Source organism: Leucoraja erinacea, chromosome 7, assembly GCF_028641065.1.
Source record: "Leucoraja erinacea ecotype New England chromosome 7, Leri_hhj_1, whole genome shotgun sequence".
Classification (NCBI taxonomy): domain Eukaryota; kingdom Metazoa; phylum Chordata; class Chondrichthyes; order Rajiformes; family Rajidae; genus Leucoraja; species Leucoraja erinaceus.
Window position 1 is genome coordinate 58,961,876 of NC_073383.1, and position 17,483 is coordinate 58,979,358.

The 17,483-nt window shown below is 40.0% G+C and overlaps 1 protein-coding gene across 1 annotated transcript in view; it reads right to left on the reverse strand.

Moving 5' to 3' along the window:
- The window catches only part of LOC129699151 (low-density lipoprotein receptor-related protein 1-like), an 877,455-nt gene that overhangs the window by 141,925 nt on the left and 718,047 nt on the right, over positions 1–17,483 (reverse strand). The window contains exon 61 of the mRNA XM_055638819.1: positions 15,762–15,887. Coding sequence (XP_055494794.1) covers positions 15,762–15,887 — 126 coding nt within the window. The remainder of the gene's footprint in view (positions 1–15,761; positions 15,888–17,483) is intronic.

The following is a 17,483-nucleotide window of genomic DNA, read 5'->3' on the forward strand; positions in this document are numbered from 1 at the left end:
CCGCGCTACCTACCTAATCTACGCTAAAAATCTTCCATTCTGAAATCCGAAAATGTCCGAAATCCGACAAGTGTCTGGTCCCAAGGCTTTCGGATAAAAGGTTGTGCACCTGTAGTCTTTTGTGTGTTTTTTCAGATAATCACAAATTTGAAGATATTTAAAATATTGGTTATTTTTCAAATTATATTTCAGTTGTAGTTGTTGAAATGATAGTAAATTCCCCAATTCATACAGATCTTCGAGCGTTTTAATTCCCATTCTTTCCCATTGTATAAATGATTTATCTATGATTGATGGTTTAAACGATGGATTATTGACTATTGGTATTAAAAGAGATAGGTTTCTTAATTTTAAATTCTGTTTTAGTTGTTTCCATGTTCTTATTGTGTTATGTATAATTGGATTTTTATTATAATTTTTATTATTCAAATTTATTGGTGAGAGGATGGTCGCTCCTATATTACTCGGGGAGCAGTCCCCTTTTTCCATTACCATCCAGTCCGCCTGCTGTGCAGAATTGTCCAGCAGGTGAATCATATTTTTAATATTTACTGCCCAATTATAATACATAAAATTAGGGAGCGCTAGACCCCCCAGCTCTTTTCGTTTATTAAGGTGTGCTATTTGTATTCTATGGGATTTATAATCTCATATAAAATTTGTAATGTCTGAGTCCAATTTTTTTTTAAACTTTTTTGGGAGATATATAGGTATTGATTGAAATAGGTATAGAATTTGTGGTAAGAAAACCATTTTAATAGCATTTATTCTGCCTATTAAGGACATCGGAAGTGTTTTCCAGAATTTAATCAGATTATTCAATTTCTTGAGTAAGGGATTATAATAGGCTTTAAACATATCCTGGTAATTTTTAGTAATTTCAATTCCCAAATATTTGAATTTTTCTGTGTTGAGTCTTTTGGTTTTATCGACATAATTTCACTTTTGTTCCAATTTATTCTATATCCCGAAAAGGATCCAAAGTCCTCAATTAAATTTAATATGTTTGGTATACTAATTTGTGGTTTTGTGATGTACAGTAGTACATCATCGGCATATAGGGATATTTTATTCTTTGAGTATTTTGTATTATAACCATAGATATCCGGATGTGTTCTTTTTTTCACCCGAGCTCTTTAATATCCCTTGATAGTTCAAATTTCGAGGATAAAATATTATTAGTTAATATTCTAGCCGTAGGTTTGTTATATAATAGTTTTATCCATGCGATAAAGTTTTCTCCCAATTGGAATTTTTGCAATACTTTAATCATATAATCCCATTCTACTTGATCAAACGCTTTTTCTGCGTCCAGTGAGATAATAGATAACTCTTGGTCGTGAGATTTATGTGAGTGCATTATGTTAAGCAAACGTCTCAAATTATTGAATGAGTGTCTCTTAGGTATAAATCCTGTTTGATCTCCATTTATTAATCTACTAACGTACCTGCTTAGTCTACTGGCTAGTGTTTTCGCTATTATTTTTTGATCCGTATTTAACAAAGCAATAGCTCTGTATGAGCCTGGTTCTTCTATGTTTTTATCTTTTTTAAGTATTAATGTGATCGTTGATTCTGCTAATGTTTCGGGTAAGCTTTGCTCTTTAAAAGCGTATGTATACATTTTCTGTAATCGTGGGGTAACTATATCGTAAAAGGCTTTATAGAATTCACTACTGAATCCGTCTGGTCCTGGTGTTTTGCCATTCTTTAGTGTTTTTATTGTGTCTTCTATCTCCTTAGAAGTAATTGTTGCTCCCAGTTCCTCTTGTTCCCTCAATTCTAATTTTGGGAGGTTACAATTTTCCAGAAATTCTGAAACTTTATTATTATCTATTGACGTTTTAGATGTATATAGATTTTCGTAAAATTGAGCAAATCTTTTATTGATATCCTTGGGTAATGTTAATAATTCCCCACTATCTGATTTAATCTTTAGTATTGCATTCTCTTTTTCCCGTTTTTTCAATTGGCGTGCTAAGAGTTTGTGGGGTTTGTCCCCGAATTCAAAGTGTTCTTGTTTTGTAACTTGGAATAATGTTATAACTTTCTCTGACAATAATTTATTCAGCTTGAATTTCAATAATAGGATTTTATTATGTTTATCCATAGTTGGATCTTTAGCATTATCTGTATCTAATTGTTTTATTTGTTCTTCTAAATGTCTTTGTTCTTTCTTATTCTTTTTATTTTGATAAGCTTGAAATGAAATAATGACTCCTCTAATAAATGCTTTAAAGGATTCCCATAATAGCGTGGGGGATATATCTGGTGTATCATTTATCTCAAAGAATAAGTCCATCTGTTTTTTTAGATATATACTCCCTTGTGGGTCTTTTAAAAGTTGCGAATTAAACCTCCAGAACGATTTATTCATAGACATTCCTTCTAATTTTAAAACAAAGGTTAAAGGGGAGTGATCTGAAATCGCATTAATGTGGTATTTAGGATTCATAGTGTGTGTAATTAATTTTGTATCCACAAGAAAATAGTTTATCCGTGAATATGTTTTATGCACCGTTGAATAGAACGAGTAGTCCCTTCCCGTCGGATTTGCAATCCTCCATACATCTGCTATATTTGTGTTTTCCATATATGTATGTAAGAGTTCACTGGTTTTAGATTTCATATTACCTTTTTGTTTTTGCATCGATTTATCTAAATAAGGGTCTAAAACACAGTTGAAGTCTCCTCCAATTATAACATTTTGATAATTAAATTCTGCAATTATATTCAGAATTTTATTAAAAAATTGAGGGTTATCAAAGTTGGGCGCATATATATTTACCAGCGTAATTGGCGTATTATTAATCTCTCCTGCTACTATAAGATATCTCCCTTCCTTATCTGAAATAGTATTCTTTGATTTAAATGGAATTCCTTTACGGATAATAATTGCAGTACCTCTAGATTTAGAAGTGAATGAAGAGTGAAATGTTTGGCCTATCCAGTTAGCCCTCAGTCTCGTCTGATCTTGATGTTTAAGATGCGTTTCCTGTAGGAACGAAATGTCCGTGTTGTATGCTTTCAACTGAGCTAGTATCTTGCCCCTTTTAATAGGTTCATTAATACCCCTTATATTCCAACTACATAGTGTGACTCCTCCCATTTTCCTTTGATTGTCGTCATACATTTTTACCAATTTAAAAAAAAAAAAAAAAAAAAAAAAAAAAAAAAAAAAAAAAGAATGGGCAACTTCCCCCTTTGCTCCAGTCACATTCACCTCTTCAAATACATTTTTATTTCGGAATGGATACTGTTCCACAAAATCTGTAATTTGATGTTCTTGTGTGCAGATATTCCAACTCCACAGCAACACACTGATGCCGAGAATTTTCTCAACATCTGCAGACATGTTAACCAGCCACAGTGTGGTTGACTAATGAAGTCACGAATAATCTTGTCATGAGAATGTCTCAGTTGTAGGGCTCTGATGAGGCATCAGTCAGCAAAAAATCTCCAGAGAACCAACATATATTCAGGTTTTGATCGATGAATTGAATGATACAATGTGGCCACAGGCCTTTTGGCCCATCAAGTCCATGGCAAACACTGCGCAAACACTAAACAACCATTCATACCAGTTCAATGTTACCATATTTACACACGCACTTCCCTACATACTAGGTGCATTTTTGTAGAACCCAATCAATCTACAAACCCATGTGGTCAAAGGGAATACATGCAAACTTCACAGACAGCACCCAAGGTTCGGAATTAATCCAATTCCCTTGTGCATTAGGTCTACCAACAATGCCTGCGCCATTGTGCTACCAGGTTCCCAGCACCTGCTATTCAGAAATAAGCCTCTCGGGTGCTGAGACAACCTATGCAGGGTAATGAATTGCAAAAAACATTTTGACAGAAGTAAAAACTCCAGAAATAGTCTAAAAGCCGTGTCCCACGGTACGAGTTCATTCCAAGAGCTCTCCCAGGTTCTCCCTGATTCGAACACGAAGATTTACGGTAATGACCACTCGTCGGTACTCAGGGCTCTCGTGGACATTTTTCAACGTTGAAAAATCTTCACAAGTCTTTCCATGCTTACCTGCCGTTAGTGAGTCTTCCCGAGTACCCGCTGTTAGCGTTACAAGCCGCTAAGGGACGTCCCTGAGCTGCAACGTACCCGCTACGTTCATTCTCCATGCTAACCCCGAGTTTGATCTTTTTTTAAACTTGGGAGAGCTCTTGGAATGAACTCTTACCGTGGGACAGGGCTATAAAACTGTGTACTGCAGAACAGATTCAGATTCAGATTCAGATTCAATTTTAATTGTCATTGTCAGTGTACAGTGTACAGAACACTGAATATGTCAAAAATTATCTGTGATTACATGGCAGACATGAAGGAAACCAATACAAAAAGTGAAAGATTTTGAACATAGAAATATAGAAACATAGAAAATAGGTGCAGGAGTAGGACATTCGGCCCTTCGAGCCTGCACCGTCATTCAATATGATCATGGCTGATCATCCAACTCAGTATCCTGTTCCTGCCTTCTCTCCATACCCCCTTATCCCTTTAGCCACAAGGGCCACATCTAACTCCCTCTTAAATATAGCCAATGAACTGGCCTCAACTACCTTCTGCGGCAAAGAATTCCAGAGATTCACCACTCTCTGTGTGAAAAATGTTTTCCTCATCTCGGTCCTAAAAGATTTCCCCCTTATCCTTAAACTATGAACAGAACTGTAATTTCCTGATTTCCTTTTACATTTCATTTTTTTCATTTCATTTTTTCATAGAAATTGGACCAGTACTGCATGGAAAAGTAAAATTGTTTTTTGGAACTGCTTGTAGTTACTGATACTTTAATTGAAGATAAACACAGACCTATATTATTACAGTCATTTGAACAACTTCACAATATCTCAGAGTTTTGCAGCTAATAATTTAACTTTTAATTGCTGCCATTTTGGCGGATGCAAAGATGACAACCAAGTTTTCTGAACTGATTTATTAACACAATAGCTCTTTGGCATACAGGTCTCTGCAAACACGTCTGACCACAACAGTGGTCAGCAACTCAACTGTGGCGCAAAAGCGAAACCGTGCGAAAACAGAAGCCCCTCCCGAGTCACGTGACTACGGCTTCCGAATGACGGGTTCGATACCTGCATGCACCAGCAGGCGCCGCTACACCATAATCATTTAAGATTTAACATTATAATACTATTTAAAATAGTTTAATTTCCAATATTTCTAAAACTGTTCAATGTATAAGGGAAAACCTGGGCAGAAGTTTACAGTACAAACTATTTTCTATCTTATCTTTCTTGTGCTTTGATTTATTGCATATTTTTTTTCCAATAAATTGTGTGCTTCACTATGTGTAACTATGGCAAATAATCCTATGTCACCTTTACCAGTGAGACACAGTTTTAATTTGTTGGCAATGGAGGCATCCTGAAATCATCTCCCAATGAAAACATAATTGAAAAGTTGGAAGAAGATCCCTGACCTGACCTGACCATCTATTTCCCTCCTCAGATCTGCCTGACCCAGAGTTCCTCCAGGACTTTGTTTTTGTTTTGCTCAAGATTGGGGTAACTGCAATCTCTTGTCTCTCCACTTAAAACACTTTGACAAGGCCCTGTCCCACTTACGTGTCCTTGGCACACAAATTAGTCAAACTCGTTGTCGCGTTGAGGCTCACGGGCATCGTGTGGCCGCGCGGGGCCGGTCCCACTGAGAAGCGCAGAGGGGTGCGTAGTTGTGCGTGACATCACGCGGCTCTCCGAAATTATGTAGTGAACAAAATCTTTGCACGCCACCGGCCTGTCGCGTAACTGACGGCCAAAGCGGGATAGGCCCAAGACCCTAGCGCGATGCAACGTTTCACCTCCAACAGCAGCAGAAGCAGGCAAACGATCGCCGAGCTTGGCCTGTGGCCCACGGACGTTGCGGTCCGGATCCGCCCCCACTTCTACTCCCAGAGCGGGGCCTAGAAAATTGAAGATAAACACAAAATACAGGAGTAACTCAGCGGGACCAGCAGCATCTCTGGAGAGAAGGTATGGATGACATTTCAGGTCAAGACCCTTCTTTCAGACAGAAGTAAGGCCTCGACCCGAAATATCACCCATTGCTTCTCTCCAGAGATGCTTCCGGACCCGCTGAGTTACTCCTGCATTTTATGTCCATCTTCAAATGAGGTCATGCGCTCCAAATGGCTGTGATGCGCATGAAGTCGCGTCCGACCTTCGCGGGACCGTCACGCCTCAACGCCACCACGAGGTCACGTAATTAGCGTGCCAAGGACACGTAAGTGGGATAGGAGCTTTATGCTTTGAATTGATTTTGTAGGCACTAGTGATAATTGTCCTGTTCAAGGGCATGGTTTAGTTTTTATCTGAAGCTCCCACAAGGCAGGTATCATAATCTGCATTGCCAGCACTGAGCATCCCCACAGTTTTGTGCCAGTATTCCACAAGAGGAACATTGCTGCTGACCAGAACACGCTTTGAATCATGTATTTGTTTACAGACTAGTGGGCATAGAGCAAAAGATGAGCTCAGTACTGAGTTGCTGCTTAATTCAGTTCCTATTCCGAGAACTGCCCTGTGCTCCTGTGATTGCTCCTGTGATTGTTGATGCTAGTGTTCTATTTGCAGCAGCAAAAGGTACTGAAATCATATAACCTTGTAAGTACACAGTTTAGTGTAACTGAATTGTCTAGTTCCCATAATCTTTCCCATGAATGGGTGGTCAAAAACAGAAGCTTCATCAGGTCTATGGTCCACTACAACCAGTACAACAACTTTCCCAATTAAACGTTGACTGCAGATGTGTCTCAGACTTGTGTCACCAGCCACATCACAGCACAGCATTCAATGAAGATGTGACATGAGATACAAGATACACCACCAAATAACTTGTTTTTATTACCTTTGAGGTCAATTTTATTAAAACATGTCACGCAGATCCTTGCCTGCTGAAGAATCATTGAGGAGGTGAAGAATAACAACTTGGCGGCCATCCTAACCTTCACAGACTTCAAGAAGGCGTCTGAAAAATGAGGAGGATTTTGAAGGCTTATGGTATCCCTTCTCGTCTCCTTAGAGCAACTGAGAATTTGTTCTTGGGCACCACGGCTAAGGTTGTCACCCCGGATGGTGAGAGCAAAGTGTTTGAGATCCTCGCGGGGGTCTTACAGGAAGACACGCTGGCACCCTTTCTCTTCATCATTGTCCTTGATTATGCCATGAGGCAGGCGCTCAAGGAATATGAGGACTTCGGGTTTACAATCACCTCAAAGTGTTTGAGAAGAATCGGGCCAGTCAACTTGTGAGACCTTGACTTCGCTGATGACAAAGTGGGCCTCCACCACAATGCCAAGAAGATGGGGTACATGGCGTACAATGTTGGTGACCATGACCCCTCAAGACCAGTGGCGTTGCATCTCTCAAGAAATTGGAGGATTTCAAGTACCTGGGAGCAAGGATCCAGAGCTTGGAGAATGACATCGTCTGGAAAGCACTCACATGGAAGGCCCTCAATAACTTATTTTGTGTTTTCCTACCTCCATATTTTCCCTTTTGCGTCCTCCATATATCAGACATGCAGGAGCATGGAGATGCCCATGTAGGCATAGTGGTGTTCAATGACATACAATTACATCTGGATATCACAGATGTGAAAGTCAGAAGAAGAGGGATTGTCAGTGTTATCCAGAAGCAAAAGGGGACAAAAACCATAGGAGTATGGATACACAGAAGAAATGAAGCAGGCATCCAAATTAACTGATTATTTGCAAGAATCCAAACAAAATAGTTCAAATTACCATTTGGCTTCAGGGAATCATAATGAATCTCAGTCCCCTAATGCCTGAATATGAAAAAACAAAATTCAGCATTGTTTTTCAATCTTCAGCCTGGCTCTGTGACCTACCCCATTTCTGAGTGTGTACTTATGAAACAGGCCCCTCGCAGAGTTTTGATTTTCGAAGAATGTTGGTCAAATTGTGCATTCAATTTATAGACTTGTATGTACATGTACTTCCCAGGTTACAAATGCTGCACTTATATACAGCAAGTACACTGTACTTATGTACAGTGCACACATATAAATGAGTGTCTGGGAGACTAGCGGGATAGATTTGCTGGCTGCTGTGGGGCTGCAGGCATCTTGTACCATGTGGGAGCTAAGTTCTGTACAATAACTGAATATTTGAATTAAACACAGGCACAAAGTCAGCAGGTCAGGCAGCATCTCCGGATAAAATAAATAGGTGGCGTTCCAGGTTGGAACATTTCTTCAGTCTGAAGAAGGCTTTCGACCCAAAACGTCACCTATTCATTTCCTCTAGAGATGCTGCCTGACCCACTGAGTTATTCCAGTAATTTATGTCTACCAAGACAGGGAGATGGAGCTGGGCAAATGGAGAGGGAATTGAACAAAATAATAATTGCAATCACTACATTTGGCTCATCCAGGAATAATTCACATCAAATACACAAATCTGAACAGGTTAATTAACGTTGCATCAATGTTTATCAGAATTGTTAAGTGGATATGAGCAAGTTTAATCAATTCTTGAGAAATAGTGAATGAAACACCCTGGTTTAACCACACATTGCATTGCCGTTGATTAACATGTGTTTTATTAAACTATATTGCTGGATGGCCTTATTTCCGATTTTCAAACCATTCAGCTTACAAACAGTTCTCAGGATCAAATCCTGAATCTAATCTTGGGATAACCTGTGTGCATCATGACCTATTATAGAGTACATTATTTTGAAAACAGTTCCCATTAAATATCTTCCTATGTTGGGTCAGTCAAAGCTGGATGAAAGCTTGATGCAGTTTCAGCAATTGCACAGCTATTGTTTGGGGTTTTCACAGAAGCAAGGACAATCATTCAAACTTTCTTCTTCTAACAAGTGTCCAATTAATGTCACTTGAAATGCACATGTGACCGTGCAGATTGATCTTAATTAATTAGGTCTCCAGACGTGTTACGCGTGGCAAGAAGGTCTCTTGGGGTGGTGCGGCCCCAAACAGCAGGTCTGGCTCACATGGCACGGAACCAGGAACCTGCCCAGAGAGGGAAATTCGACAAGTCGCAGCCATACCCAAAATGCAAGGCTGGCTCGCCTGCCATGAAACCGGGAACCTGCTGGAGAGGGAAGCCCAACGAGCCCCGCCACTGCAAACCCTGGAAGACTCAGAGAGGAGGATGGAAGGAGTAGGCGACGGCTTCGGACGCTGAACCAAAGGCCCGGTCAGAAGAAATGGGGCGTCTTATCTTCCGTGCCCCAAGGTCTGCTGCGGGAGGCACTCCCTGGGGAACAAGAGCTGAAGAGGGCCATGCCAGGAGAGGGAAGATGGTTTGCGGGACGACCAGAATGGAGGTGATGGCAGCAACGGGCCTTTGTGGTTAGCCGCAGCTGGGACTGTGAAATGGCACCAAAATGGAGCCTCTCGCATATGGGCAGTGGGCTATTCTGTACATTCTGAACCAACCGGGCGTTTGTGTCCATGTATAGTGATAGTTCTACTGATCTGCAAACAAGAAGTATTTCACTGTAACTCGGTACATGTGATAATAAAGATATCATTGAACCATTGTTAATTCGGTAATGGCCTACTGTTTCAAGCAGAAATATGAGGTTGCATGCAGGCAATCAAATCTATTTTTGCTTTAAGAATTTCCTAAATATATGTTAAATATTTTAGAAGGTTCCAGAATGAAAAAAAACAAGGTTCTTAAGTGAAATATATTGTTTTTCTCTAACTGAAATTATGAAAAATATAAAACATCAACCTAATTGTTATTATAACTCTAAACTAGAAAGATTATTCCAGCTAAAACTATCAATAGGAACTTCACAGAAGTACAACAATAGCACTAGCCTAAAAAGGTTATGCACAGGGTAGACATCTATGTTGGGAAAACTGGCATTGAGAGTTGTTGAATTTCAAATCTATTTGCTCCTCACCTTCAATGAACAACAGAACAACAGAGGAGGATGACTGAACTTTGATGCCTTTCCTCACAGTGGGAAACTTTGATTCCGCTGTGTGAGGATGTTTGTGTTAAAGACTATCGTGTTCTGTGTTCTTTGTTTTATTCGTATGGCTGTATGGTAACCACAAATTTCACTGTACCAATTGGTGCATATGACAATAAATGTGTCTCTTGTCTCTTTTAATGTTTCCCTGAAGGAATGATAGACTCCAAGGTTGAACTCTTAGACTGGGTTGTATTGTGGAAAAGATACAGAATATTCACAATAACATGTATAATGAGTGGCGCAATGGCCCGCCTAACAGAGCAGCTGTCACCTAGCTCAAGAAATCCAGGTTCTATCCTGATCTCCACGCTTGTCCATGGTGTATTTCCATGTTCTCCCTTTGACTGTGCGTTTCTTCACCCAATGAAAGGTGTCAGATTTACCTCCGGCATGTTGGTGAGTCATGGAATGTGAGGGATAATGTGGGATAATAAGATGGTTTCCTGTAAATTGACTTAGCCAATTGAGTCTATTCTGGTTCTCATAGGATCTAATTAGTCCCATCGCCCATTCTTTTCTCAGTAGCTTAATCTCGCATATTAACACCCACTAACTCATCCATCAGCCAGCTCCATGTGGGATAATTCACAAGAGTCAATTAGCTTGACAATCAGCAAGTCTTTTGGATGTGGAGGAAACACATGAGGTTACAGCAAGAGCATGCAAACTCCATACTGACAGCACTAAATCAAACCCAAGTCACTGGAGTTGTGAGACAACTGCATTATCTGGAGCACCACTGCCCCACTCATTTTGTTTCAGAGGTCAGAATGCATTGGGCTAGAACCGCTTAGATATAGTGCGGAAACAGTCCCTTCAGCCCATTGAATCCGCACTGACCAGCAATCCCCGCACATTAACACCACCCTACACACACCGGGGACATTTATACCAAGCCAATTAACCTACAAACCTGTATGTCTTTGGAGTGCGGGCAGAAACCGAAAATCTCGGAGAAAACACTTGCGATCATGGGGAGAATGTACAAACTCCATATAGACGAGCACCCATTGTCAGGATCGAACATGGGTCTCTGGCACTGTAAGATAGTAGCTCTATTGCTGCGCCACTGCGCCACCCGGTGCTGTTAGAGACTGCTGGCAATAAATAATTTAAATGAAAGTAAGTCCAAGGCATCCAAGCATGTACATGGGACCTTGAACCTACTGACAGATTCAGAATGACCAAATGGTTTTATTTCACTGTCTAATCTTTTGGTGGATCTCCATCTTGCTGCAATGACACCGGTAATTTTTGCACCATTCATGCAATATATAACAATCCATTGAGGATTGTAGGGCTATAGCTGTGAAGAAAATGTTTAGTTGAATGTTTTAATTATTTATCTGTTGCAGTTTTCAGACTGCATTTTTAACTTATCAATTATTTAATTATTTTGTAAAAGTTTTTAGATGTCTCTAAATGCAAGAGGAACGTACAGTATTTAATGATTCAGAAAATTTCTGCAGTGTTGACGGACTGTAAATCTGGGGCTTGGACTTTGTCAAGTCTCAAAGCTTTCAACACTGCTGAAGACCAATATGTCAATGATAAATCAATAAACTTGACTTGACTTGGCTTGGTCTGAAGTACAGCACATATTTGGGACAAAAAGCCAAGCCACTGAACACAGAGCAGGAAGATCATGGTGAAGAATCACTGTGAATCCAACCTTGGTTCCTGTATTTCCATCAACCTTCGGACTGAACACCACTTTCTTGCTGACGTGCAAGTAATAAGTGTGGAATGACTTGCTCAATTATCTAACCATTTTCCTGCAATGCGAGAAAGTGGTAAAGTTCCAAAGAAGCATTTGGGGCAAATCGGTCTAAAAATGAAGTGATATCAAGGAAGAGAGAACGGCAAAATAACGAGTAGGAAGGAACTGCAGAATTGCAGGAACTACAGATGCTGGTTTACACCGAAAATAGACACAAAATTCTGGAGTAACTCAGCCGGTCAGCATCTCTGGAGGAAAGGAATAGGTGGTATTTCGGGTCGAATTCCTGCTTCAGACTAAAGAAGGGTTTTGACCAGAAATGTCACCTATGCCTTTTCCCCAGAGTTGCCGCCTGAGCGGCTGAGTTACTCTAGCATTTTGTGTCTGCCAAGATAAGGAGATAGAACTGAGCAAATAGAGAGGGAAATGAACTAAATAATAATTGCAATACTAAATTAGGCTCATCCAGGAATAATTCACACCAATGACACTAAAATGAAGAGGTCGATGATTATCACAAATGTTAAGTGGATATGAGCACATTAAATCAACAGTACAATGTGTACCGAGGAAGATCTTACAGGGAATGGAGATTTTGAAAGCAACTTGTAGGCACCATGAGATAAATGGCAGAACCGAATTGGTCGGCCAACATGTGATGGTGATTCAAAACTCAGGATTAAATCTGCACATAAACATGGCATTTATTGGGAAAGCACAGTTGCTTTTCGAGTAACTGTCAGCTCAATTTTAACCAGGCTCTAATATCATCTCTAATCCTTTTGATGGTGTCTATAATAAAGTGCTTTGGAAATAAAACAGATACAAATCCTGAAAGAGATAAGCCAAGCTCAAGAGGATGCACTAAATTGAAATCAGAAATTATGGTAATGATTGCAGGCTCTCCAAGCACAATAGAAGAACATTAAAAAATCAACTTTATTATTTGAAGATTAAAACAGAAAAAAATAAGTTTTCAGGTATAAAGGCTGACACCAGTTCTGGGAAAGTGCTAGGAGCATTTTAACTATCAAGAGATTTGATGAAAAACATATTTGAGCCTCGGAAATAAAAAAAAATGATTCTGTAAGCAGGTGCGATGCTGATACTTGAATCAAAAAACAAAAAGCCCCAAGGGAAAGATATGAAATACTAAAAATATTTGAGAGACACATTTTGTTTGATATCAAAAATTGATTTATTATCCTTCTTTAAAGGGGGGGGGGGGGGTAATAGGTATTAGTTCTGTTTTCCAATCCCCACAAAATGTTCAAGAAATAGATCCATAATTCTCAACAAAATAAATAATTAATGTACTCAACTCTTTTTCAGCATATAATGCAAAGCATGTATCTTTAATAAATGAACCCAACGCTCTATTATTGACTGTTTCAAACTGAGTACATACCTGGATATGAACATGGTCCAGGAATTATTTTTATTTAAGTTTCTCTTACTGTGATTGACAAGAGAAGTTAGGGATGGAATAAAACTAAAATAAAAGATGTATAACATAGCAAAGAGTAGCCGGAACCCAGACGATTGGAAAACTTTCATAGGACAACAGAAGGAAACAAAACGGGAAATACGGGCTGAAAAGAAGAAGTGCGAGGGGAAGCTGGCCAGGAATATAAAGAATGACAGTAAAAGCTTCTTTAGATATGTTAAGGGAAAAAGATTAGTAAAGTCAAATGTGGGTCCCTTGAAGGCAGACACGGGTGAAATTATTATGGGGACCAAGGAATGGCAGAAGAGTTGAACAGGTACTTCGGATCTGTCGTTGAAAGATTCATGCGTTGCTGAATACAGGTTGAATGGTTTGAATGATTAAAGAGATCAGGTTAAAAATCATTCTGCCACCTAAACCCACTAAAACACATCAAGGGCTTTGCACTAAACAGGGTGCCATGAATAATTGATAGATTAACAGATGGGGGAACCGGCATTCTGACAGGCAGGTTTGCCACTGCTACACAGGTTGTTTTATACTAAAGGGGGGGGGGGGGGGGGGGGGGGGGGGGGGGGGGGGGGGGGGGGGGGGGCGGTGTCAAATGGGATAGTCAAGGATGGAGTTAAAGGGAAAGGGAGTAAAGGGATAATTAATTACCCCAGAATTAACGGGAAAGAAAGCTTACAAAGGGATAGGAGAGTATGGCCAAGTGTAATAGGGATCGATGTGAAAGGTGAGATGCGTAAGGAATTAAAAATAAGTATATGAATGCACGAAGTATAAGAAGTAAAGTAGATGAGCTTGAGGCACAGTTAGAAGTTGGTAGATATGACATTGTGGGGATTACTGAGATGTGGCTGCAGGAGGATCGGGTATGGGAACTTAATATTAAGGGTTATACATCCTATTGAAAGGACGTTGAGTATAGAAGTTGGGATGTAATGTTAAAATTGTATAAGGCATTGGTGAGACCAAATCTGGAGTATGGTGTACAATTTTGGTCGCCCAATTATAGGAAGGATGTCAACAAAATAGAGAGTACAGAGGAGATTTACTAGAATGTTGCCTGGGCTTCAGCAACTAAGTTACAGAGAAACGTTGAACAAGTTAGGGCTTTATTCTTTGGAGCACAAAAGGTTAAGGGGGGACTTGATAGAGGTCTTTAAAATGATGAGAGGGATAGACAGAGTTGACGTGGATAAGCTTTTCCCACTGAGATTAGGGAAGATTCAAACAAGGGGACATGACTTGAGAATGAAGGGACAGAAGTTTAGGGGTAACGTGAGGGGGAACTTCTTTACTCAGAGAGTGGTGGCTGTGTGGAATGAGCTTCCAGTGAAGGTGGTGGAGGCAGGTTCGTTTTTATCATTTAAAAATAAATTGGATAGTTATATGGACGGGAAAGGAATGGAGGGTTATGGTCTGAGCGCAGGTATATGGGACTAGAGGAGAATACGTGTTCGGCACGGACTAGAAGGGTTGAGATGGCCTGTTTCCGTGCTGTAATTGTTATATGGTTATATTATATGGACAGCCAGGTGGGCAGAGGAAGGGGGGTAGCTCTGCTGGTAAGGGATTGCATTTAGAACCTTGTGAGGGAAGACATAGGGACTGATGAGGTAGAGTCACTGTGGATTGAGTTGAGGAATTGCAAAGGCAAGAAGACACTAATTGGTGTTATGTACAGACCCCCAAATAGAAACCCGGATGTTGGGTGTAAGTTGCAGCAGGAGTTAAAACTAGTATGTAACAAAGGTAATGTCACTGTGGTGATGAGGGGATTCAATATGCAGGTAGACTGGGAAAATCAGGTTGGTTCAGGACCCCAAGAAAGAGAGTTTGTAGAGTGCCTCCGAGATGGATTCTTAGAGCAGCTTGTAATGGAGCCGACCAGAGAAAAGGCAATTCTGGATTTAGTGTTGTCCAATGAACCAGATTTGATAAGAGATCTAGAGGTAAAGGAACCACTTGGAGGTAGTGATCATAATATGATTAGTTTTAATCTGCAATTTGAGAAGGAGAAGGTTAAATCGGAAATGTTAGTGATGCAGTTGAACAAAGGGGACTATGAAGGCATGAGAGGGGAGCTGGCCAAGGTAGACTGGAAAGGGATCCTAGTAGGAATGACGGTGGAACAGCAATGGCAGGAATTTATGGGCATAATCCGGAAGACGCAGGATCATTTCATTCCAAAAAGGAGGAAAGATTCTAAATGGAGTAGGAGGCAACTGTGGCTGATAAGCGAAGTTAGGGATAGAATAAAACTCAACGAAAAGATTTTGGTCCCTGAATGCTTGCTATGGCTTACGACCAACATTCATTGCCAATCTCAATTTCACACCCATTATGTAAACCACAGAGTCATTACAATTGTCTGTTCTCAAAGTCACACATTTGTTTTCAGAGATTGAGGAGTGGGCTTTACCAAAGGATTCCTAGCACAGAATGTTAAATAATGTGACCCACACCCTCCTCTCATATTCAAAACCAAATGGCAATATTCATCATATAATCAATAAATATTTATATTTAAAATCTGTTTTGCTATTAGCATCCAAGAATAAAACATACCACATTCTTCTCTTGGTTCATCAGATCCATCTCCACAGTCATCCTCTCCATCACATTTCCATCGTGCAGGAACGCATCTGCTTGTGCCTTTGCAGTGAAAGTCCTCTGTGCCACATGCAATCTGAGCTGAAGCCAATCAAAAATATAACAAAACAGCTTTTATTACAGCCCTTAACTCACAAAGATCTAACATTATACAAGCAACATATTATTCCCAATGCTCTGGTATGCATATGGTCATTGTATTCTGTCACATTTGACAAGAATAATTGAGATCAGCTGCAGGATTATACAATGGGAATCATTGCACCAGTGTGCAGAAGATATTTCATAGTTACTGTAATCTTAGTTTATCGTATGGCTTTTTGTTGTTTATTGTACAGTAATATTTTTGTTATTGTTGCTGTAGTTACTGTTATATAACTGCTAATTGTATGTTGTATAAGAATTTTGTCAGTCAGTCTCGGCCCACAATGGGGACTTATTCTGTGTAGCGCAGAGAGTTTCCTGTAGAAAATGTGAAGATTGCATGTTGAGTTACCTACTCCAGTGATTACCTGTGATTAAAGAAAAGTACAGAAACTACCAGAGGAATGGAGCACAACCCAGAGGAATGGAGCCTTCAAACCTAAACATCTTGAATTACGTTACCATGATTATTCTTATCAGAACTTTCTATAATTATTCTAAATGTCAAGAAATTAAATAATTTTGCACACAAACAATAAATTTAACATAGATGATAGACACAAAATGCTGGACTAGCTCAGCGGTTAGGCAGCATCTCTGGAGAAAAGGAATAGGTGACGTTTCGGGTTGAAACCCTTTTTCCCAACCTGACCCGAAACGTCACCTATTCCTTTTCTCCAGAGATGCTGGGCTTTCTGTCTCTCCCTTCGGGGGAATGCGACTTTCTTGTCGTGTCCCCCTTTTCTGCCTCCGTCTGCGCAGAGGCCTAATGGCAGAGCTGGCGACCTCGAGGCTCCGGAGCCTATTCTCAAATGGAAAAGCTTGTCCACACCAACTCTGTCTATCCCTCTCATCATTTTAAAGACCTCTATCAAGTCCCCCCTTAACCTTCTGTGCTCCAGAGAATAAAGACCTAACTTAATCAACCTTTCTCTGTAACTTAGTTGTTGAAACCCAGGCAACATTCTAGTAAATCTCCTCTGTACTCTCTATTTTGTTGACATCCTTCCTATAATTGGGCGACCAAAATTGTACACCATACTTCAGATTTCGTCTCACCAATGCCTTGTACAATTTTAACATTACATCCCAGCTTCTATACTCAGCTCTGATTTATAAAGGCTAGCATACCAAAAGCTTTCTTTACCACCCTATCTATATGCGATTCCACCTTCAAGGAACTATGCACGGTTATTCCCAGATCCCGCTGTTCAACTGTATTCTTCAATTCCCTACCATTTACCATGTACGTCCTATTTTGATTTGTCTTGCCAAGGTGTAGCACCTAACATTTATCAGCATTAAACTCCATCTGCCATCTTTCAGCCCATTCTTCCAAATGGCCTAAATCACTCTGTAGACTTAAATCCTCTTCATTATCCACAACTTGGTATCATCTGCATACTTACTAATCCAATGTACAACACTTTCGTCCAGTTAATTGATATACATGACAAACAACAAAGGACCCAACACAGATCCCTGAGGCACCCCACTAGTCACCTGCCTCCAACCCGACAAACAGCCATCCAC